The sequence below is a fragment of the Otolemur garnettii genome, unplaced genomic scaffold (assembly GCF_000181295.1).
Source record: "Otolemur garnettii isolate 467f Iridium unplaced genomic scaffold, OtoGar3 scaffold00002, whole genome shotgun sequence".
Taxonomy (NCBI): Eukaryota; Metazoa; Chordata; class Mammalia; order Primates; family Galagidae; genus Otolemur; species Otolemur garnettii.
In genome coordinates this window covers 36,362,973-36,386,867 of record NW_003852397.1, presented here as the reverse complement: position 1 = coordinate 36,386,867, position 23,895 = coordinate 36,362,973, and the positions used below count along the sequence as shown (strand labels likewise).

The following is a 23,895-nucleotide window of genomic DNA, read 5'->3' as shown; positions in this document are numbered from 1 at the left end:
GGAAGTATCACACTAACCTGTCATAATATTTAGTCAATGCAGGACGCTGGTTATTGTGGCTCTGGTCATTTACAGCTGACATTCCAGCTCCAGCTGAGTTGCTTTAAGCAGAGCTTCAATAGTACACTAACCATTAGTGATTTTTTTCACCTGGTGCCAAATAACTCACATTGATGACTTTGTCAGAGAAACACAGTGAAAAAACTGTCTATGGCCTAAATCTATAAAACTTGCTTTAAAGGTACTAGAGATTGAGGTTGCTTTTTGTTTCAGGGTGGAGTTTAAGATTGCATGCTACCCCCATCACCATCCTTGATTTGACATTTGACTTTCTTTTTTTTCTTTTTTTTTGCAGTTTTTGGCTGGGGTGGGTTTGAACCCGCCACCTCCAGCATATGGGGCCGGTGCCCTACCCTTTGGGCCACAGGTGCCGCCCACATTTGACTTTCAAAGAACCTATTCGCTTTCTTGTTTTTGTCCTCAAGCCTCATGGTATGTCCATTACTGGACAGCACTGCTGCAAAGTAATTTAACAAAATTTGGTTCAGTGTAACTAGAACAATTCCTCACATCATAAATACTTTTCATGAGGCAGGAAATTTTTTGTGTGTTTTGAAAATTCAATATATATTTGAAGTTTTAAGCATGTGCCAGGGGCAAGGCATCCACTGGTCAGCAGGATAGAGATGACTGCCTTCCATTTTAGCTTACGTTCTTGCAGAAGCAGCTGGCTGTCCGAGCATCATGCAGATGTGTGCGTTTTTTGGCATGTGCAGTTTTCCATCCTATTGAAATATTAAGACTGTCTCTTTTTAAAACAATTTTATATAACTTACAAGTAACATCATAAATCTTCCACTCTAGAGTATTCATTTTAAATGTTAACTGCCATCACTTGGTGCTTTCTGATGTAAAAAATTAAATATTAACTGCAAATGAGGAAATAAAAAAGCCATTTCGAGATAAGAAAATATCATTTTAGGGTGGAAACCTGTGGCTCCAAGTAGTAGGGCGCTGGCCCCATATACCAGAAGTGGTGAGTTCAAACCCAACCCTGGCCAAAAACTGCAAAAAAGAAAAAAAACGAAAATATCATTTTACAAAGAGACATGGCTGTTATTTAAAGAATTTTTAATTTTTGAAACATCTTTCTCTCCAAAGAGAGAAATTCTAAGGCAAAGGGGATCAATTTTATTATTGATTCAGATTCTCCTTTGATGTATAATTTTCAGTCCTCTGTCGCTGTGGGAGGGGCATTATTCTCAGACCTAGGCTGTCCCTGAAATTTAGCACAATTAATGGGATATTAACTCACGTGACACAGCAGTCTTGAAAATCGTTTGTGATAACAGGCTGGCTTTTTGTTCCCTCTTCCATCACCACAGGACCATGCTCAGGCCAATATGTCGGGAGACACATCTGGACTAGAAATGCCCCAGCTAAGCTTCCTACGCCAAGCCAACATAGGAGCACAGCCTGTAGACTATCTACAGTGCATGGGTGAGTCCAGCCAAGATCCCACAGCAACCCTGCTAAGCCCAACCTGGATTAGGTGAATCCCCAGCCAACCCATTGATGTATGACTCATAATAACCGGTAGATAACAAGCACACCAAGCAAATCTGTCTTATTGACCAAAAAATCCCAACTATTAACTTTCATCTGATTTTACTGTCAAAATAATAACTTTGTATTATTATTTCTGATATCTTCACTGTTAATTTTTACTTAAGTCTCACACACTCGATAATTTGGATCTGCACAAGTAACAACATACCAGAAAGGGCTGCTCATCAGGAAGTCAAAAGATGAATCAGATGAACTGAATCAGATGAGCAGAATCTGTGTCACTCCAGTGCTGAAGTCATAACTCTATCCTACTCTCCTATTTCTTCCAGAAATCATTTCAATAGGTTTGTTGAAGTCTAAGTAACATACATTAATTTCATGTATATAGAATTTGTATAAATTTGATAAAGATAGGCTTACCAGATGCATACACCCAGAACATCATCACCACAGTCAAAACAATGACCGTATCCATCATCCTTAAAAGTGTCCTCATGTCCCTTGGTAATTCTACCCCTCACATCCTCAACTTCCTCCCCTGAGCAACCCCTGATGGGCCAGAAGCATGTTTAAATTCAAGTTAGCGTGGCATTGTTGTACAGGGTGGCCATGAAGTTCGTGTGCAATTTAAAATCGTACATTATTTTAAATTGCACATAAAATTTATGGTCACCCTGTAGAGACTAACTGTGAATCTATCAAGCTTCTGGACTTGTGGCACAGCTCTCAAATCTCCAGTGGGTCCTTATCCATTTGGGGTATTTTATTCTAACAAAGGAAGTAAATTCCTGGCTAATCCACTAAATGTTATTTATAAAATATTGCTGCTTTACAACATTATGGGTTGAGTTTCCCAAATGCTTCTTAAAAAACAGTTTGTTAGCGTCTCATAGCAAAGTCAAGTGTAAGAATGACCATAAAGATCTCAGTCACAAATGTAACATTCTATACTTTAAATCCTATCTTGCCTTTTACTAATCACAGCCTGTTATTGTCAGCATTATGTGTATAATGACAAGTTTCACTACTTATGAAGTATGTGTGACTTCTGACAATTTATTCAAGCTTTCTAAGCTTCAGTTTCCTCTCCATAAGTTAGGAATAAAAACATCTAACTTGCAGTGTTGTGGAGATTAAATGAGCCTAATTATGGTGAAAATATAGTATAGCACTGAATTCATGGCTGCTCATTAAATGTCAATTCTCTTTTCTTTTCCTCCTTTGAAGTTAAAGCAGAGTAAAATTAAAGGTAGGGCGTGCGTTCTCCAATGATAAGAGGAGAGTGAGGGCCCAGCCTTCTGTATTAGGTTTGTAAAGAAACACTCAGCCTCCCCAGGGGCCTCTGCACCCTCGTCTCTAATGCAAGGATAATAAACACACGTAGGAACAATCATAGGACAATAGAAACCCAAGTTATTTCCACGTCAAGGTTTCTAGCATGTCTAAATGAAAGATATCTCAAACAGGGTTATAATAAACTGTTAAACATTTATTTTAATATTTACAGTTTACCCTGTAGGGGTTAGGGACATTGACCCTCTGTGTAGTCAAAAATTCCCATGGACGCTTTTGACTTCTGCAAAACTTCACTATTAGTACCCTACTGTGGACCAGAAACCTTACTTATAAATGATTAACCCATATGTTGTTTATGTGTATTATATACCGTATCCTTTTAAGTAAACTACAGAAAAGAAAATGTTAATAAGAGAATCATAAAGAAGAGAAAATAAAAATTGACTATTCGTTGAGTGGAAGTGGAAGGCTTTCATCTTCATTATCTTCACGCTGAGCAGCCTGAGGAGGAGGTAGAAAGGTTGGTTTGCTGTCTCCGGCATGGCAGAGTATAGACTTGTGAAGTTCAAACCCTTGTTGTTCAAGATCAATTAACAGTTTCAAATGTGGTATAATTTTTTCTCAATTTCATTAATCTCCCTCAGAAGACCATGTTAAAACTAAATTATGTAAAAAGTCCAATTTTTGGAAATTTGTCTTTGGAACTTTGGAGCAGGCAACAAAATCTGCCTAGTTCAAATGAAGTGAGTGCAACATAGGGTGAACATGGGAGGAGTGAGGGCAGGTATTAAAGGATAAAATAATGTATTTGCATTTCTATGAGTATATCTATTTTTTATTTCTAACTGGTTTCATCATATTGATGAACCTATAAAATTTATTTTTTTTTCAAAATTTTTTTGAAATTTGAATTTTTCAACTCAATCCAGGTTAATACAAAAGATGTAAAGTCTCCACCTTTTTAATGACTGAATAGTATTCCATGGTATACCTATACTGACGTTTGTTAATCCATTCCTGGGTTGGTGGGCATTTAGGTTGTTTCAATGTTTTGGCAATTATAAATTGAGCAGCGATAAATAGTCTAGTGCAAATGTCCTTATGTTAAGATCATTTTTTTCTTAGTAAAACATCACAAGAATGGAGAAGCAAGAATCCAATGTACTCAATTCTAATATGAAGGCAGTAGATGGTTTAATACAAGGTGGAGGTAGGGGAATGAAAGACCAGGGAGAGGGGAGGGGGGAGGGGGATGGGGAGGTCAGGATGTAAGGCACACCTCTTGGGAGTGGGACACTATTACAAGAGGGACTCTACCTAACAAATGCAATCAGTGTCACCTAATTCTTTGTACCCTAAATGAATCCCAAACAATAAAAAAATAAAAATTTGGAAAAAAAAAGAAATTTAAATTTTTTCTACAAAATAACACATGTATCTTTATGTTAGCAGAAAATAAAATAATGAACTAAGTACAATGATTATTATATTACAGTTTTGCCTATTTAAGGCATGTATTTAGCCACATCTATCTCCTGTGCCAAGTTTCCGGTAATACTCTGAAGACTATGTCTTTTGTCTCCATGAAATATTATTATTTTTAACTTTTTTATAAAATTACCTATAATTTTCTTCAGTGGTGCTTTTATAGTTAATAAATTAGAAATTGTTGACATCTTCAAGAACTCATTGCTATAGACCACAAAATTTAACTGAAAAAACCGTCAGTCGTGACTAAAATGACTTGTAGGGATATAGCAAATTATGCTAAACAAAGGATATTCTCAGTTCTACTTCCCCCCAGTTTTGCTATCTTGAGAATATTCTTAATTCTAGTTTTCATATTAGAAAGTGCAAATTTTTCAATATAAATATTTCCTTTCATTTTGCCTCACTCAGAGTGACGACCTTCAAATAACACTTTTATAATACAAAAATTTACCCCTGAATCATCTGTATGATTCTTTTTAATCTTGCTCCAAATTTATTTGCTGCAAAAATCAGGACTGGACGTAAAAACAGAAATTCATCAAAATATTTTCCAAGGTGAAATATTCCAAAGGAAAATAAAAGATTTTAAAATAGCGTTCAATACCTTGGCTGAGTCTTCACTGTTTAATTTTTCCCTTGTTTATTTTTCAGTATCTTTCTCTCTGCCAGTTTTGTTTAAAATAATTGTTCTTCTTCAAATGTTTAAACCCTGAAGTTTTCAGTATATTTTTTATTAAATACCTTGACTAAATATAGTCAAGTAATTTCAAATAAAATCAAAAGCAAATATAAAAGACTCATTTAGAAAAGACTGTTAACATTGTTGAGTACAGGTATTTAAGAGTGTCTACGAGAACTAATTCAAAGGCTGAGACGTTTCAAAATTCTGACTGATGACAGGCAGTAAAAAGAGAAACCATGTACTGCTTTGACAAATATTTTTCTGTATTTAACATTATAAATCATGTAGTGTAATTACTGTAATTAGTTCTTCATACATAAAAATATTTGGTAATCTTGATCACTACAGCTGCTGTAGTGATTTATAGACTATAACGGGGGGGCACAAAAATAAATTACAAGTGCACTACATCAAGTCCAAGAATATTTATGCTTCATACAATTTTTTAATTTAGTTACCATTTTCCTTACCATGACTCTGCACTCTACCAAAATTCACATTCATCTTGTCACTACAACACTAATACATTTACCTGTAATGATCTTTTAAGTTGACTTTACAGTAACGATTTACAGTAACATGTAATTTATCTTCTACAGAATAAACTTTGAAAAGCTTTACTTAAATCCATGAATTAGATGCAAAGACTCAAGCATTGTTACAATAACTGATTTCTGTTGGAAACCCTAACGGCATTAATATTTCCTAGTTCTTCTGCTAATAACAACACACACATTAACAACTGTTGCTTCATTTTTTTCCTACGCACACAAGAAAACTTGGGATCCAAAATAAACACAATTTTTAACAACACAATAGAACAAACTATTGGTTCTCTCAAAAAAGAATGAATTGCAAGATCACTTACCTAAGTGAAAGAAGTTAGACTGAAAAATGCTACATACATTAGTGGCCCCTTTTCTGCAGGGGAAATGTTCCAAGACCCAAGTGGGTGTTAGAAATTGAGGAAAGTACAGAACCTCGTTCCCTGAATAGGAACCTTTTTCTGTTCATATCTTCTATACACAAATTTAATGCCTTTTCTATTTTTTTTTTTTTTTGAGACAGAGCCTCACTATATCGCCCTTGATAAAGTGCAGTGGCATCACAGCTTACAGCAACCTCAAACTCTTGGGCTTAAGTAATTCTCTTGCTTCACCCTCACAAGTAGCTGGGACTATAGGTGCCTGCCGCAATCCCTGGCTATTTTTGATTGCAGTTGTCATGGTTGTTTAACAGGCTTGGGCTGGGCTCGAACCCACCAGCCTTAATGAGCCATGGGTGCCGAGCCTGCCTTTTCTATCTTTACTAAGCACTTATCAAGTACTGTGGCCATAACTGTTGCAGTTTGATACTTGACAGAAAAACTAGCACAAATTTCTTTTTCCTCCCTCAACATTTCACAGCTATAATACTTGTTCTTACCCCAGACCTTTGCAAGCTCAGCATAAGATTATTTTCTTTCCTTCTTATGTCAAGAACTTTCACCTTTTCATGTGAAGGAAGCACTTCATAACCTCTCTTTGACGTATCCAAATAGCATTACAACTCTTTCACTTTGGGGCCATCACTAAGTAGAATAAGAGTTACTTAAATACAAGCAACTGTCACAGTGCTGTGTGACAGTCGGCCTAATAATCCAGATGACCGCTACAGGACTAAGGGATGGACAGCACATGCAGCATGAAGACCTGGGCAAAGGGTGATTCAATCCTGGGTCGGTCAGAGTGGAACAGCATGAGATTTTGTCGGGCTACCTAAAATGGCAAGCAATTTAAATTTATGAATTATTTATTTTTAGAAGTCTCCATTTAATATTTCTGAGAAGTCGATAACTCAAATCGTGGAACTATTGCCCTGTATCACTTCATTACTATTACATTCTAAACAAAGCAGAACTACAGGGATAGAAAACAGCTTAGTAGTTGGCAGCTACTGGAAGGAGGGGGAAGGCACTGACCTCAGGGGTGAGGACACTGTTGTAAATCTTGACTGTGGTCTTGGTTACATGACATTACAAAATTCATTGAATTGTACACTTACAAAGAGTGATGTCGATTATATGTAAATTACAACATTATAAATCTTACAAAAGTGAATACACAAAATACAGTCAGAAGAGCAGTCCTTTGATCTAAATGAAAAGCCATGTCCCACAAAATGCATCCAAGATAACCTTCCTTATGTGTAACAAATAATCATTTTCAGGTATAATCCCCTTAAATCAGCTATTAATTTTTTAAGAATGTACCAATACTTATTCAGCAGATTTATGTATTCTGATTTTAATGTGGTAAGCAATACTACCCAGGGTGGGCATTCATGACAGATATAAATATTAGTATTTTCTCAATATCAACTTTCTTAAGAAATTAGAATTTAATACTTCATTAAGTATATTTGACATTTTTTGAGGTCACTAATCCCAAAGGAGTTTACTGTAAAATTTTTGTTAAATACAAATCCATTCTACTTATATTTCACATATACCTAAGCTATAGTTTCCCATAATAAAAAATCTATTGACTCCACTAACTTGTAGCCTCATAGCTCCATGCATTTCACAGACTATAACATTATTGGTTGGTATACAATGTGCATGGTGTTTTAGGAAAACAGACTAGATAGATAGATAGGTAGATGGAGATGATATCTGTGTCTGAAAAAGCATGAGATAATATGTGCTAGTGTTAAACATCTCTCAGATTTAAACACAAGTTAAAGTAAGAAATATATTCACTATACAGGCATCTGAGACACTATTAGACAAAGTCATAAGCTATGAAAACTGGAAATGTATCAACCCATCTTGGTTCTGTTTTAATGCAATCATTAATAGTATTATTAAAATACGAAAAATAGCCAGGTGGGATGGCTTATGCCTATAATCCTAGCACTCTGGGTTCAGGAGTTCCAGACCAGCCTGAGCAAAAAAGCAAGACCCCATCTCTACTAAAAATAAAAAAACAGTTGGGTATTGTGGCCTGTAGTCCCGGCTACTCAGAAGGCTGAGGCAAGAGAATGGTTTTAGAGTTTGAGGTTGCTGTGAGCCAGGATGCGATGACACTCAACCCAAGGCACTTAGTGAGACTCTGCCTCAATCAATCAATCAATGCATACATAAAATTTCAAAAATAAATAAATAAAATATGAAAAATCTGGCACACATGTGAAACCAGATGAGATTACCTTACAACCAGCACAAGCATAGATGTGTGATTTTACCCACTAATCCAATAATGCATATAAATACAAGAAGAGAACATAAATCACAATATACATATACAGCATATTATACCTATTATATCTATAAATAATCAGTATAAAAATCCTATATATTTGGGGATCTTCAGTAATAGGGTCAAGTAACTTCTTCTGAAAGAACGCAAAGAAAGTTCAATATTATAAATCTGTTTAATTCATTATGTTAATTGATTCAATATAAAACAAAGAATGGCTTTGATAGATAGATGATGAAAAGACAATTGATAAAATTGCTTGACAAAACGGAAACATAAGAAAGTCTCATAATAAAGTAGAAATATATAATAAAATATTTACCTCTCAAACTAAAAGCCGGAAAACACTTACTAGAAAAATAATAAAATAATTCCAGTTAAAGTTAAGAACAAGAAGAATTTTCTTTATGGGCACTATTTTTAACATTGGCCTTAAAATAGCAAAGTAATTAGTTAAAAAGAAAAATAAAGGGGAAAAATAATAGTTGTGAAAACTGTAAATAAGAAGGCACAGTTTTTATTGTTTGAGACAAATAGTAATTCTTACCTGAAAATGCCAAGAAATCAACTGGGAATTATTACAAAAAATAAAAGAAAGTCAGTAAACTGGCTGGTCAAAAAAAAGAAAAAACTTATAGGAGTTAACAGCCTTCAAATAAACAAACATGACAGAATCAGGAAAAAAAAAAACAGTGGAAGAAAATATTCTGTTTTACCTAACACTTACAATGATAAAAATGTATTAAGAATAAAATAAACAGGAAATGTGCAAGTTTTATGAAGTGCCCTCTGAAAACAATAGGAATACCCATCACATTTTTTAGATATGGATTTGCAACAACATAAAAATGTAATATTTTCTATAGGAGAGTCTATTAAATATAATATGAGATTCTACAAGACAAGCTGATACTTAAGTTCATATAGACTTCTACATAAGTATAATTAGCCAATTAAAATTCCATAGAAAAAATAGTAGACTGAGAGTTTTAAGACATAACGTAAAACTCCTACAATTAAAATTGTGGTACTAATAAATAAAGAAAAAGATGAATGAATGTAACAGCACAGAAAGCCAAGAAATAGAAAGAATTACATAAGGAAATACAGAATATGATAAATTAGATATCTCAAATTAGCATATAGAAATATAGAATATGATAAACTAGATTTTTAAAAAACAATTACATGATGCCACACCACTCTACCAAGGTGGATAAAGTGAGACTCTGTCTCTAAAAAAAAGATTATGTCATTTATTCAAAATGCTTACTCCAAGAAATTTTAAGTCAGCATGGAGAATATGAATTTTTGAATATTGTTGTTAGGAAAAGTGGATAGGAATCTGGAAAAAATTAGCTTTGATCCCTATATCACACTCAATAGATTAAATTACATAAGTTATTGATGAAGAGAACAAATTGAATATACAAAATGAAATTACAGTAGAACACACAGGATATATTTTTAAAATAATCTTAGAATAGTAATCCATCTCTAAGTATGGCACAAAGCCTCGGAATCACAACAGAATATTGATGACTTCATGTAATAAAAGCAAAAGACAAATGAAAACTGAGAAAAGCATAAACAATTCACATTACCAAGGCAAGATTCATTTTTTTACTATGTAAAGAGGTCAAAGATGTCACAAAAGAGAATAACAATTCAGTTAATAAAGGGACAACAAAATGTGAACAAGTATGCTCAAAAAAATTTTAAGTAACTGTTAAATATGTTAAATACTGTTGAACTTTTTTTATAGTTTACAAAGGTACATTAAAATTATCAGAAGCCACTTTTCATCTATTGGTATAAAAACAATTTAAGTGATAGTATAAAAAAGAATATAATGAAATGCTATACAATTTTTTAGCCATTATTAATATCCTCCAAATAATTTTACAATTTTGACTTATTAGAATCTATAATACAATATATAATATGAGCACTGTGCAGATAGACAAGAGCTGAAGATTTTGATTAATCATGTATCCTAAAACTTGATACCACACCTCTACTGGGAGAGAGTGGGAGGCTTGTTTTTAAATGACAGAGATGTATCTTAACTGAAGTTGTACCAAATTAGCACAATAAAAGTTCTTTTTCATTGCCTCAGTCCCAATACCCTTATTCTCCTTCATAATTCACAGAATCACAGAAGAAACATTTACCCAGGTGTTGTTAAAAGTATGCTCAACTTTAGCTTCTACATTAATATCTCCATTGAAGGAATAGCCAGAATACCACAGTAAGGACAATCTTCTGCTTGTCAAACTGGGCATTTGACATTTTGATAACATCTGAACTATGTGTATCCTTTTTTCCAGAGAATGAAATAAAACATGATAGAACTGCTAAGTGCTCTGGTCTCAGTTCCCTCTCATTCAATAACTGGAAAAAGAAACTCATTTAGAATGGCAAATACAATAAAGATATTTGTCCAAAAGAGTTGATAAAACAAAAAGAAAACCTAAAGAACAACAACAACAACAAAAACCTAAAAAAAACCCAAAGTTGTAGATTAAATTTAAGTGTTGGAAAGCTAGGTACTTTTATTTCTCCTGGTAAATTCATTGTAAAGAAAAAGTAAATGATTTCTGTTAAAAATGTCAATGGTACCTGATACTGGAGAATATATTTCTTCCAATGAAAGCAGACTCAAAATAGGTGGAAGAATTTCCTATACAAGACTTTAACAAGGTAAAAATCCAGAATCATATCACTATAATAACTATGAGAATTAGAATCTCTTCACAGGGAGATTGGCCTCCCAGGAGAAAAAAAAAATCACAAGGAAATACTATAGTCAGCAAATTCTATGCACCAAAATCTCCAAGAAAATGGATTTCTTTTTTTAAAAAGATGGACAGTAAATTTTCTTTGAAGAGTAAAACTGCTTTGCACAGTAAATGCATTTATTAGTTACAGATGTAAGTCTTAAATACCAATTTTTAAATATTCTTTAAATGACAAGTACTTAAAGAATAACATATCAAAAGAAAAATAAACAGCACATAAACTATAAGTGGCTAAAAAACTTTAAAGAAGAACTCTGTTTTGAAGAGTCAGAAGCAAGAAGTGGTACCACAGACTTCCCTAGTCTATTCACACTCACTATACAAACACATTTTAGAGGTAATATGACACAGTAGAAAAATCACAAGCTAGAATAGGAAAATCACAGGCTAGTGTGACATAGTAGAATTGTGAGATTGAGTTTGGTCATTTTTGACTTAAAAACCTGACCACTTTGCCAGGTTGATGGGTGGTGGTAGCATTGCCACAGGACATAGCATGTATGTAGAGATGCTCAAGATGGTAGTCACTATTATCACCAGAGTTTAATAAAAGAAATTAGTGGCTCAACCTCATGGAAATAAGGTGTCTAGAATTACATTACACAACTAAGTGTAATCACCCAATACTGAATCAATGGGACGTCAGTTACCAATGAAGGAAAATAAAGGTGATTAAAACACAGCCCTGGCCTTCGAGGAACTTGAACATTGTTTACTCAAGGAAATATTGATTGAGCAAAGATGTTCTAACTTCAAGTCTAAACAACAAGAATAAGAAATGCATAATGACACAGTGCCCAGGAAGTTCATAATGGAGTGTTAAATGCATACGGCTACAGCATATCTGAGAGCTGACTGGGGGAAGGTAGAGAGCAGATGATAGCCGACCTTACTTGGAGTCTCACAGAAGGAGTTTGATAGCACGACACCGTCAGTATGGGTCCTGAAAAACAAAAAGCATCTTCTTCAAATGAAACACGAGTCTCAGAGGTATGAATGAGCTGGGAATTCAGGATGAGTATGTCTGCAGCCTGAGAGGTAGTATGTAGAAGAGATTCTGAAGAATAACCGTGGGGGTCAGCTGTTGTTAAGGGTTTTGCTACCAAGAGGTAGTAGAGGGTCAATGGACGGCTTTAGGCTGGCGTGTTACAGGATAAATGGTCATATTGTTTTTAATGGAAATCACTCTGGGAACAAGGGAAACCGAAGGGGTGTGCCACTCGGGTCTAGTTAAAAGAAGATTGCAATTGTGGTGGTATGAAAAGAATCCGGGTTAAAACAGAAGCAATGAAGAGGGAAATGAGGGGCTAACTTAGGGCATTTCTGCAGTACAGTGTAAGAATATTGATAACCAATTAGATGTGTGGGCAGTCAAGGCCGACTCAGATTTCTTGCTTGGAGAATTGAGTGGGTAGTAATGCCAATAAGGGGGACTGGAAACATAGGAAGACTAATAGGTCTCATAGGCTAGAGGAGATTATTAGTTCATTTGGGGACAAGAGAAGTTTGAAGGGTTTAGCGAGATTGATAGTTGTATTAATGAGTATAAAAGAAAGCAAAATAGATCTTCCAAACGAATTTATAAGCCAAGAACTGAATTTGACTGTTAAAATCACTGAGAAAGCTCTTCAATTGCTCCAGTTGCTAAATATGGACTATGCCGTAGGTAAAGTTGAAGTTTCATCTTTTTTGTTTGTAGGCTCTGCTAAACCAAAATGGATTTAAAACTTGGTGTTTAGATGATATCAGCAAATACACATTGCCAGGGTGAAGCCTACTATCTCTGCAGCAGTTGCAATTCTGTGCCTTTTACTGCTGGCATTTCTCCAATCAGCTTCACTGGGACTGAATTCTAGCAAGCTCTCAATTCCTTTTCTTCACCACAGGCATATTTCTTTTCTTTTCTTTCTTTCTTTCTTTCTTTTTTAGAGACAGAGTTTCACTTTGTCACCCTCGGTAGAGTGCCGTGACATCACAGCTCACAGCAACCCACAGGCATATTTCTACAGTAGATCACAGTGGGTGAATAGCCCTGGAGGAGAAGAGTATTTAGCTTTGCAGTGAGAAATCAGTCTAGCCCTTCCCTAAGAGAACAATAACTCCCTAGGAAAAGTAGTTATTCCTAAGGAAATGAACAGTTGGGTTGCTATGCATTCCATGAGATCCTTGTCCAAGTAAATATAAAAGCATTATTAGAAGAGACAGTAAGAAGAAACATCTTAAATCTCAAGGTTGACACTTCTTTTGTATTATGCTTCAGACTATAGAACATGGGAAGGTTGAACATTTTGAGAGTCATTAAACCAGGCATAGCTGTCACCCTGTTCTTGACCAAGACATGGATCTATCTCCTCCCCTAGCTTATTATGACAAAACACTCTGGCTTTGAAGACTTTCCATGTCTGGCTTAACTCCTTTCCCTTGTCCCCTTGCCCCTACCTTGACCCCAATATCCTCTAAAATACCAGTTATTCTCCCTGATGGCTCTTCTCAGCCTTGATGACGAGTACACACATTGGCAAACTGAAGAGAAAATTGATTTTGCCCCATCTTATAGGAGGCCATCATTCTCAACCCAAAGCTTTTTATTATATGAAAACCTCCCCCATCATCCCTCAGAGGAATTATTCCTTCCTCATCCCAAAGTGCACAGCCCTTTGTCTGTTCCGGCTGAATTATTCTTATCCACTTCCAATCTACACTATGGTGACTTGTGCATATGTTTTATTGCCCCAGTTAAGAAAAAGGTAAGCTGATTTATCCCAAAGATCCTAGAAGGATGGTTTTGTATGTAATCAGTGTTCATTAAACATTATTGGAGAAATGACTGAATGAATGAATAAAGTCTATGTTTCTTCAGGGAGACTGTGCTCCTTCCAGAAGCTGTTGAGTCTAGGATATCTCAGAAACTGTACAGTAATTCGGTACCCTGGATACAAGCCTTCTGCAAAGGTATTCTTTGCAAATCTCATTGGCCAGAAGAGGTCTCATTGCCCTAGCCTTTGGTCTGAAGGTAATACTAAATGCTAGAGCCTAGAAACAATATAATATAGGCATAATTTCTATTCTTAACATATATATATATATATACATATATATATATAATGATGTCAAAACAAAATAATATGACTTTTAAAAAAGACTATACAAAAAAAGACTATACAATATACAGCATACCTTTTTAAAATTATCTGTATATTTCACTGTATATTTCATTTCATTGAAATAAAGGCATTTCTGGAAAAAACATAAATCCATTTTTTGTTTTTGAGACAGAGTCTCACTCTGTCACCCTGTGTAGAGTGCTGTAGCATCATTGTACACAGTGACCCCAAACTCTTAGGCTCAAGTGATCCTCTTACCTCAGCCTCTCAAGTGGCTGGTACTATAGGCACCCATCTCAATGCCCAGCTAGTTTTTCTATTTTTAGTAGAGACGGGTCTTGCTCTTGCTCAGGCTGGTCTCCAACTCCTGAGCTCAAGCAATCAATCCACTAGCCTCAGTCTCCTAAAGTCCTAGGATTACAGGAGTGAGCCACCATGCCTGGTCATAAGACCAATTTTCATAAGTCAAACAATTTGTTCATTGTGAGGAAGTTATGAGAACCCCTGTGATAAGTTCTTTGAAGAGCACAGAACTCATCTACAAAGTCAAGAGAATGATCGTGGGTACCTTTTCCTTGCCCTTGTGCTTCTAATGTTATGAGATCTATGTACCTTCTTTAAAGTCTAAAGATGAAAAGAAAAAAAAGAAAAAACATTGAGAACTGCCTCTGAAAGGAAGTGTCTCAATTTTAAACAAATTTTCTTAGACCGTTTTGAATGGGCTATATAAAAACGTAGGCAAAAAATAAAATATATGCAAATATTAATGACTTTCTAAAACATCATTATTTTGAAACTTTTGAATCTCCTTGATAGAGTCTACTGGGCTACAAACTTCCTTTAAAAATTAAATCTTGTCTTTGTAACCTCAAAGGGAAAGAAGTATTCTGGCCAAATTTTGATATGGCTGGAAAATGTAGGCTAATGCACCATTATGTTTGAAAATGAATACTTCCCTTTGAAAGCTTTTTATCTTCTTTTGTCAAGGGGTACTCTGGCAAATATTTGTATTTAAAATTATTTTTTCAAATATGTACTAATGTATTCTCCTAACATGCTTTAATTTTGTCCAGATTAATACTCACATACTTAAAGCCTAAATTTACTCTGAAAGATTTTTTTAAAGTATCTTAAATGCATAAAAAAAAGAAAACAACTCCAGAGGAGTAATCATGTACAGGCCATGATGTTAGGAGTGTGTGTGTGTGTGCGTGTGTGTGCTGTCTTAGAGAAGAGGTTTAAGAGAAGTGTTACCATATGTACTAATTCAGAAAAATTAATTGGAGTCATTCCTCCCTCAATGGAGTATACACAGCCAACATACTAAGGTTATTAGTAAACACAGAAGAACCTACTTCAAAAGTAAATTCAAAAGTAAATTCAAAAGTAAATATATTAATTTTACATAAAAGGTACTAGAAGATTTCTATTTTTAAATAACTCTTTTTTTAAAATAACTCTTACAATCATATTGCATCTCAGAAAAATAGCCTTACTTAGTGGTATATAATTATCTTTCGATCCTAACAGAGTTTACTTCTTGAATATTAAGAGAAAAAAAATATTGTATTAGGTAAAACAGTAAAGTGTTCACAGGTAATAAAATATAGTACTAACTTCAGTTATGTTGCTCTGTGATACTATCTTGATGGTAAATTAGTACAGTTGTATTTTCATATATTTATTTCATTTCTGGGACAGTTTTTAGGTGATGTCTTAAGCTGTTTTTATTATTTTCCATTATGATAACAAATCCATTAGGCTAATAATAATAACACATGTTGGATAAGTTAGCAAAATAGTTGGCTAGGTTTATAGTATGCTTTCTTAATTTTTTTCATTAGAACTGTCAAAAACAAAATAAAATAAAAAACTGGCATGACTGTTACAGATACCTTACAAAGAAAGTGGAAAATATACTAACTCAACATATTACATGAGGTTTAATATTACATGTGGTACTCTATATTACATGTTGAGTAAAATAACATTATTCACTTTACAGCTTAGTTTTCATTTGTATAGGCAGCAACTTCCAAATTTAAAGCTTGCAAATACTTTTTCTTGCAAAAGAAAATAAATTAAAGCTATAACAAATAAAAAGAGAAAAGAATGATCCTAGGGCAGAATTTCAGTGATAATAATGATATCAATAAGAAAAGACAGTATAATAAGATAAAATCAATATTTAGCTGGGGAAATAATATACCCATTATTCTAGATATACAAAAATTTGTGGCTAAAAATTGACTCAAGGTATTTTCTTTAACATTTCAGGTTACTCAAATCATCCTGTAATTCAAAAAGAAAAGGAAAAGAAAATGAGAAAACAAAATCTTCTTTCACTGAGTGGTGTTTCTTGGGAGAAGTGCTCATTAAGCTTTAGAAACAAACTCTTGCCAAAGTCACCCTTTCTGTACTGATCACTTTGAAATTTGTTTCACTGATTGCCAGATTTCATGCAAATTGGTTCCCTCCAGGAATCCCACGGACCCTGTGTAACATACACTAAGCATCTTCTCCACCAGATTTTTCATTATTCCCACTGGTTAAGGGATAAGTGATGATGGTCTTCTCAAATAAAGATTTCAAATTTCTAACCTATCTTTTGACAGTGTGTAGCTAAAATAGAAAAAGAGCTATTCACAAGTACACCCATTTCTCCCTACATGTCCTTCTGCTTATTATGTTATAGTGAGAGTCAGAAAGTGGCCAAGATATCCTCAGACTGACCATCTAAAGCATCTCTCGTTAGCAATTGATATCTAAATGCATTGCTGTAGTAAATTCCCAGGGCTGTGCTGGGATGATCATTATATATATTGCCCTCCATTCAACTTTAAATGACAATGAGATAAGCAGCAACCATTTTCCAATTACCTAGTTTTCAATAGATGCATTCGGGATCAATGCTTAGAGCATTTTAGCTTGAGATGTTCTATTTCAGAACAAAGATCCTCATGAAACTGACCCTTTCCTCAAGTAATATATGGTGGCCCCCACAATCATGCATGGTTAAAGACAACAGTGGTGATTTTGTGTAGTGGGTGGTTTGTGGAGGTGGTGGCAATGGCAGGGACTTCAACTTGTTCTAGAGTATTTTTCTTATTATCATCTAAAGAAGGCGCATATCTATTAGCATTGCACTTCACTTGTGCTGTCTGACACATCTAAGATATAAAAGAAGAAAGACAGGCTAAGCCTAAAGATAAAAACGCCAACAGAAGTGACCAAATATCCTCACCAAATATCATAATTAGGCTGAATGTCAAAAATCAAAATTGAACAGAATCAAAGTGATTCGTTTCTTTTTCATGTAAACTTCTCCAACTGTAACTGAAGTAGGATGGTTCTCACCTGGATAAAAGTGTGTATCAATACTACTGGAGTGGAAATGGAATTACAAGAGTTCTCTCATATCAGCTCCAAGAAATAGACAGCCACAGTAAAAACAGTGATACTTGAATACTAGCTTTTAAGATAAATGGGTTTTTGTGGGTCTCGTGAAGTAGAAAAAAGGAAGATGGGGCACAGAGGCAGGAATTCCAGAAGGGTGGTGTGGATATTCACAGTGGACCAACTGAGAGCCTGCGTTGGGGTAGGAGTACCCCATTCCTAACTGCAGCACCAAAGCCTGTAGGGAAGATCCACAGGGCCAAGCAAAAGGCTTGAAAAGCGTAGAAAGGAGCAGGGACCTGACCATGGTCCTGAAAGAGAGAATCGTCCATGTAACTTCGAACAGCCTTCAGGCATATCTACACAACACCCTCCCCTCCACCCACTGTAGCTTAAACGAGCTAAATTTCCAACATTTGTCCATAAAAAAGCCGAAACACTCTCTCTTACGTTCATATCAGCCTTTATAATGCACAGCTCCTCTCCAGAGCAGTAGGACCCTTGAAGGATAAGCTAAAATGAAGATGTATGCTACCCCGGCTCAAAAGCAGGAATCAAACTCGCAACACTTAAAATTCTACAGACAGCTTACACCTGGCAATCCCGGTTCCAGGTTACAATTCTTAACTCAGATGGGAAATCATGACCCTCTCATCCCATGAACGATGTTCCGTGAAAGAACACTCCAAACTCTCCATGAAATCTAGGGAGCCTAGAAACTCTGGAAGAACAGGGTACACCAATATCCCCATTTCACCTCATAAAATTGCAAGCTATTTCCTAAAGTTACACAAAAAATGCAGATCCCACAATGAACCCAGGCGTCAGTCTTTCTTCAGGCTGTTTTCCAGCCCTTACAAACCCAGTAAGTCAAGAAAGCCAATTACTATCTATGCCAATTCAAAGTGTTCGTACCACACCAGACCCTGGAAGAAAAAATTCTCCGCACAAAAGACATCTTGGCAAGAACAGAAGGCAATTCACCCTGCTGGTGAACAAAGTGAGGTGGGGACAAAAGTAATGCTTATGAGAAAAAATTTTCTCAGAAAAAACCGTACAACTCATCCAAGTATGAGACTTACGTGTTCCGTCAAAACGGGTAGCGATGGTGTCCAGGAAGGTGTTCTGCGGCGCCAGTAATCCTTTCATAACCGGCATTTTTCCAGCGTGGTGTGAGATTCTCCATCAAAGTTTGTCCAGAAGGATGGCTCGAGAGGAAAGTGCCGAGAAAGGAGAAGGGGAACTGCTGACGGAAGGGAAGGGGGGCCTGGGGTGGTGATGGGGCCGATCAAGGGAAGGGGGAGGATGGAAAGAGAGACGCACCGAGTTCCAGCCGGCGCTGCCGTGGCCAGAGCAGCCCCGAGAGCGCTCTCCGCGCCCGCCCGGCACAGGCTCAGCCCGGCGCAGGCTCGCGCCCGCCCCCTCCACCTCCTCCAGCTGCCGAGCCCACCACCCACGCCCCGTCCCTCCAGTGACAGTGCCCGCCAGGCGCCGTCGTGGGGTGCCTCGCCCCCACCTCGCCCGCCCGGAGAGAGTCCGCGGTGGCCTGGGGCGCCGCGCCCTGACCTGTCTCCGGGGTCGCCGAGGACGGCGCTGGGAGCTGGGAGAGGTGCGGTGGCGTTGAGCCTCCCGGTCTCCAAGGGGCTCCGGGAAACGCGAGAGAGCGCGACTCCCACCCACCCCCTCAAGAGCCAGTGAACAAAGACCCCTTTGTTCCCGCTCCGTCCCACTCCCGAGGAGACTAGAGTCCCGTGGGTGTGGTATTGGAGAAGGGGAGGAGACAGGTCCGGGCAGGTAGCCGGCCTCTGCCTAGAACTTGGGAGGGGGGAGGCCCCCCAGTGGTGTCCAAGGGAGCAGTGGCAGCCAGGAACCCCGGGGGGAGGTGGCCCCCTTCCGGTGCACCTGCCCGAGCAAGTGCACGCTACAAGAGCAGGGCAGCCTCGAATTAAGTTGGCCGGCCTCCTCCCCAGTCACAGGGTCATCTAGCCCTGGGAAACCGACCCAAAGTGCGTGAGTTTTCCACTTTTCCTCCCTGGGTTCCAAAAAGGGGTGCTTGGGTGCTCCTTTCCGGATTGCCACTGGCCATCCGAAACTAAATAGATTATAACCTTCTCAGTGGACAATGGATGGTTTCCCGCTGTCTTGTAAAAAGTGAATAAGGCATTTCTAGAAAAGTTTGCTATTTTTATTAATTTTCAAAATACTATTTAAGTAAAAGCAGTATGAGTGTCTTGTAAAAATAGCTGCAAAACAAGTTTCCTATCCTCCCTCCTCTCCCCCCAGCCCAACAGCGAGGCTCCCCCTAAGACTGTCACCGCCAAGAAGAAAGCCTGGCAGACTGTCAGGAATTGATGGTGTCTGAGAAAACGAAAGTGGTCTCTCCCCACCCTTCTCCCGGGCTTGGAGGGGACTCCCTCGCCACTCTCTGCGGCGGGCGCAGCCCCGTGAGGCGGTGGAGGGAGTCATCCAGAGCCCGGACTTTGCAGAAAACCTTGAAGCGGAGGGAGGTGTGGAAGGAAAGCTGAGAGCCCGGGGGTAGAAAAACAAACGTAAACCCAGGTGCTGTCGCACCCGGAAGGAGAGGAGGGGAAAAGCAAACAGGTGTCTGAGCCGCAGCTAGGGCAGCTCCGGTCCCGGCCACCGGCACTCGGGCGTGGCGGGAGGCGGGAGGGCTCTTCCCCCTCTGCGTTGGTGGCTGGGTGGGGGGTCCTGTTTGAATTCTCCCGGTTCAGGGGGCATCGGGAGACCCCGCGGATTTCGTCACGGCTGCCCGAATCTCCGGGAAGGCGGAGGTGGAGAGAAAGAGAGGAGGCATCCCCTTCTCCCCGCCCCTGGGCCCCCTTTCCAGTGATGCACTTCCTGCGGCCGAGGATTCCCTTTGTGTTGAAATTCAAGATCCGGCAGCTGCGCGCGGCCAGCGGGGACGAGCGGGAGGGGACGGGATTCCTGAGTGGGCGGCGCGGGGCGGCCATCCCGGAGCTGAGGGCCTCGGTGTAGGATCCCTCGGCCGGCGGGACGCTGCTCCTGGCCATCGGTCCGTCCCGTCCTCCCCTCCACCCTCTGTACCCACCAGCCACGCTTTTCGGAAGTGGAGCTCGCGCGGGTGGTGTCCCCACGCGGTGAGCCGAGAGCAACTGCGGGAGGCTCTGCTGACTCGCTCTTGGGCGGAGCCGGGGACAGAAAGATGAGGGAGTCCCTGCTGTCTGGGTGGTGCGTCGTGTCCCGGAAAACCCAGGCTGCCGCTGTAAATGTAAAAACTAGAAAACCGCCTCCCTTGAAGTGGCTGCAAGTTCAGCATGAAATTTATTAGCTGTAAGCCCGATTCGGGTCTATAAAATTTGCACTGTAGGTCTGTGTGCAAAAACTGTATCCTAAAACTACATGGAATCGTCCAATCATATCTTCAACTCTTGATAATTTTTCACAGTAGTTAAGTTACATGTGCAAAAATACAGTCTGTATCCTACTGTCATTTAGTGAATCTGAGTCTTTTTTGAAGCATGGAAGGGGAAAAGTAGATCTAATATTGGTGTATTATCTATTTATTTAGTTACTTATTTTTCTCACTATGTCACCTTGGATAGAGTGCCCTGGCATCATAGCAGCCTCAAACTCCTGGGCGCAAGGGTCTTCTTCCTGTAGCCTCCCAAGCTGGCCTACACCACCGACCTGCTAATTTTTCTATTTTTAGTAGAGACAGGTCTCCCTCTCCTGAGCTCAGGCTATCCACTCCACTTGGCCTCCCAGAGTAATTACAGGTGTGAACCACCACACCTGGCCGGTTTGTTTATTTATTAAATGTCACTGTCTATCTCTTTCTTTGAAGATAATCCTTGTTAATAGAAAACTTAACATTATGTCCCTCAATGCCTATCCAGTTATCAACATTTTTCTCAGGCTTCTTAAGCGCACACTTAAATCCCAATCTGATCAAACTCAACTGGTAAATACCAACAATTTCTTCCTTTCTTATCTACCAATGGGTTTATAACTATGTTCATATTACCATTTTTCCTTTTCTTCCAGAAAATTAGGTATTTTATTTAAAAGGATCACACAGCCACCTTCACTTTCATAGTCTACTTCCAGAATAATCTTCCATTTGTAATCCCCTTCTTTTCTGTATCTTTATTTCTCTCTTCGTCGCTCTCTGCACTAGTTATTTCCCTCTTCCTATAAAATATCCTTGCCACTGTGATGCTGAGTGGCATCACAGTGACCTTTGCTTGATCTACCTAATCTTTTGCATTTTCTTTACAAACGTGCAAATTCCCTCATCAGCCCTCTATAATCTGATTACTTCTTTAACCATTCTATTACAATGTCACTTTCTGAAGTCACTAATGACTTAACTGTCTAAAGGAATGCACATTTTCAAGCCATATATTTCTGAGTTACTTTTTTGCTATATTTGGGTCTGTAGATTAATTCCTTCTTAAAATTTTCTACTCCATACATTTCTAAGACATCAGACTTTCTTGTTTTGAATAGAAAAACCTTTTCCTGTTGAATATTCAGAAAGCCCAAGTTTATTTTTTTTTTATTAAATCATAGCTGTGTACATTAATACTATCATGGGATACAGTGTGTTGTTTCTATATACAATTTGAAATACTTTCATCCAACTGGTTAACATAGCCTTCATGTCATTTTCTTAGTTATTATGTTAAGACATTTATATTCTACATTTAGAGAGATTCACATGTACCCCTATAGGATAAACCATAGGCGTGATCCCACCAATCACGCTCCCTCCACCCATACCCCCCTTCCCCTCCCCACTCCCCTTTCCTTATATTCTTGGGCTAACATTGGGTTATAGTTTTCTTATGAAAGCTATAAATTAGTTTCATAGTAGGGCTAAGTACATTGGATACTTTTTCTTCCATTCTTGAGATACTTTACTAAGAAGATGTTCCAGCTCCATCCATGTAAACATGAAGGAGGTAAAGTCTCCACAGTATTCCATGGTGTACATATACCACAATTTATTAATCCATTCGTGGGTCGATGAGCACTGGGTTTCTTCCATGACCTAACAATTATGAATTGGGATGCAATGAACATTCTGATACAAATATCTTTATTGTAGTGTGATTTTTTTTTTTTTTTTTTTTGTCTTCTGGATATATACCTAGTAGAGGAATTGTAGGATCAAATAGCAGGTCTATTTTTAGTTCTCTAAGCGTTCTTCAGATGTCTTTCCAAAAGGAGCATATCAGTTTGCAATCCCACCAGCAGTGTAGAAGTGTCCCTTTTTCTCCACAACCATGCCAGCATCTGTGATTTTGGGATATGGGCTAATCTACTGGCGATAGATGATATCTCAAAGTAGTTTTGATTTGCATTTCTCTAGTGATTAAGGATGGTGAACATTTTTTCATATATGTGTAGGCCATGCACCTGTCTTCTTCAGAGAAGTTTCTCTTCAAGTCCCTTGCCCACCCTGAGAGGGGATCACTTGTTTTCTTCTTGCTAATACGTTTGAGTTCTCTATGGATTCTGGTTATTAAACCTTTGTCAGAGACATAACCTGCAAATATTTTCTCCCATTCTGAGGGCTACCTTGCTTTATTTACTGTGCTTTATTTACTTGCTTTATTTACTGTGTTCTTGGCTGTGCAGAAGCTCTTTAATTTGATCAGATCCCAATAGTGTATTTTGATGTTGCTTCAATTGCCCGGGGGGGGTCCTCCTCATAAAATTTTTGCCGAGGCTAATTTCTTCAAGTGTTTTCCCTATACTTTCTTCTAGTATTTTAATAGTTTCATGTCTTAAGTTTAAACCTTTAATCCAGTGAAAGTCTATCTTAGTGGTGAACGGTGTGGATCCAGTTTCAGTCTTCTGCAGGTCACAAGCCAGTTTACCCAGCACCATTTATTAAATAGGGAATCTTTCCCCCACTCAATGTTTTTAGTTGGCTTGTCAAAGATCGTATAATGGTAAGTAGCTGGGTTCATCTCTTGGTTCTCTATTCTGTTTCTTACATCTACCTCTCTGTTTTTGTGCCAATACCATGCTGTTTAGATCACTATGGATTTATAGTATAGTCAGATGTCTGGTAGTGTGATTCCTCATGCTTTGTTTTTATTTCTGAGTAATGTCTTGGCTATTCTAGGTTTTTTCTGATTCCATATAAAACGAAGTATTATTTTTTCAAGATCTTTAAAGTACAATAGTGAGGCTTTAATAGGGATTTCATTAAAATTATATATTGCTTTGGATAGTATGGACATTTTAACAATGTTGATTCTTCCCAGCCATGAGCATGGTATGTTTTTCCATTTGTTAACATTTTCAGCTATTTCTTTTCTTAG

The 23,895-nt window shown here is 37.8% G+C and overlaps 1 protein-coding gene across 1 annotated transcript in view; it reads right to left on the bottom strand.

Annotated features, from left to right (window-relative positions):
* The window catches only part of KCNH8 (potassium voltage-gated channel subfamily H member 8), a 395,301-nt gene extending 376,374 nt beyond the window's left edge, over positions 1–18,927 (bottom strand). The window contains exon 1 of the mRNA XM_003781732.1: positions 18,661–18,927. Within this exon, the coding sequence (XP_003781780.1) occupies positions 18,661–18,736 (76 nt within the window). The 5' untranslated portion in view covers positions 18,737–18,927. The remainder of the gene's footprint in view (positions 1–18,660) is intronic.
* Between the last annotated feature and the right edge of the window lie 4,968 nt (positions 18,928–23,895).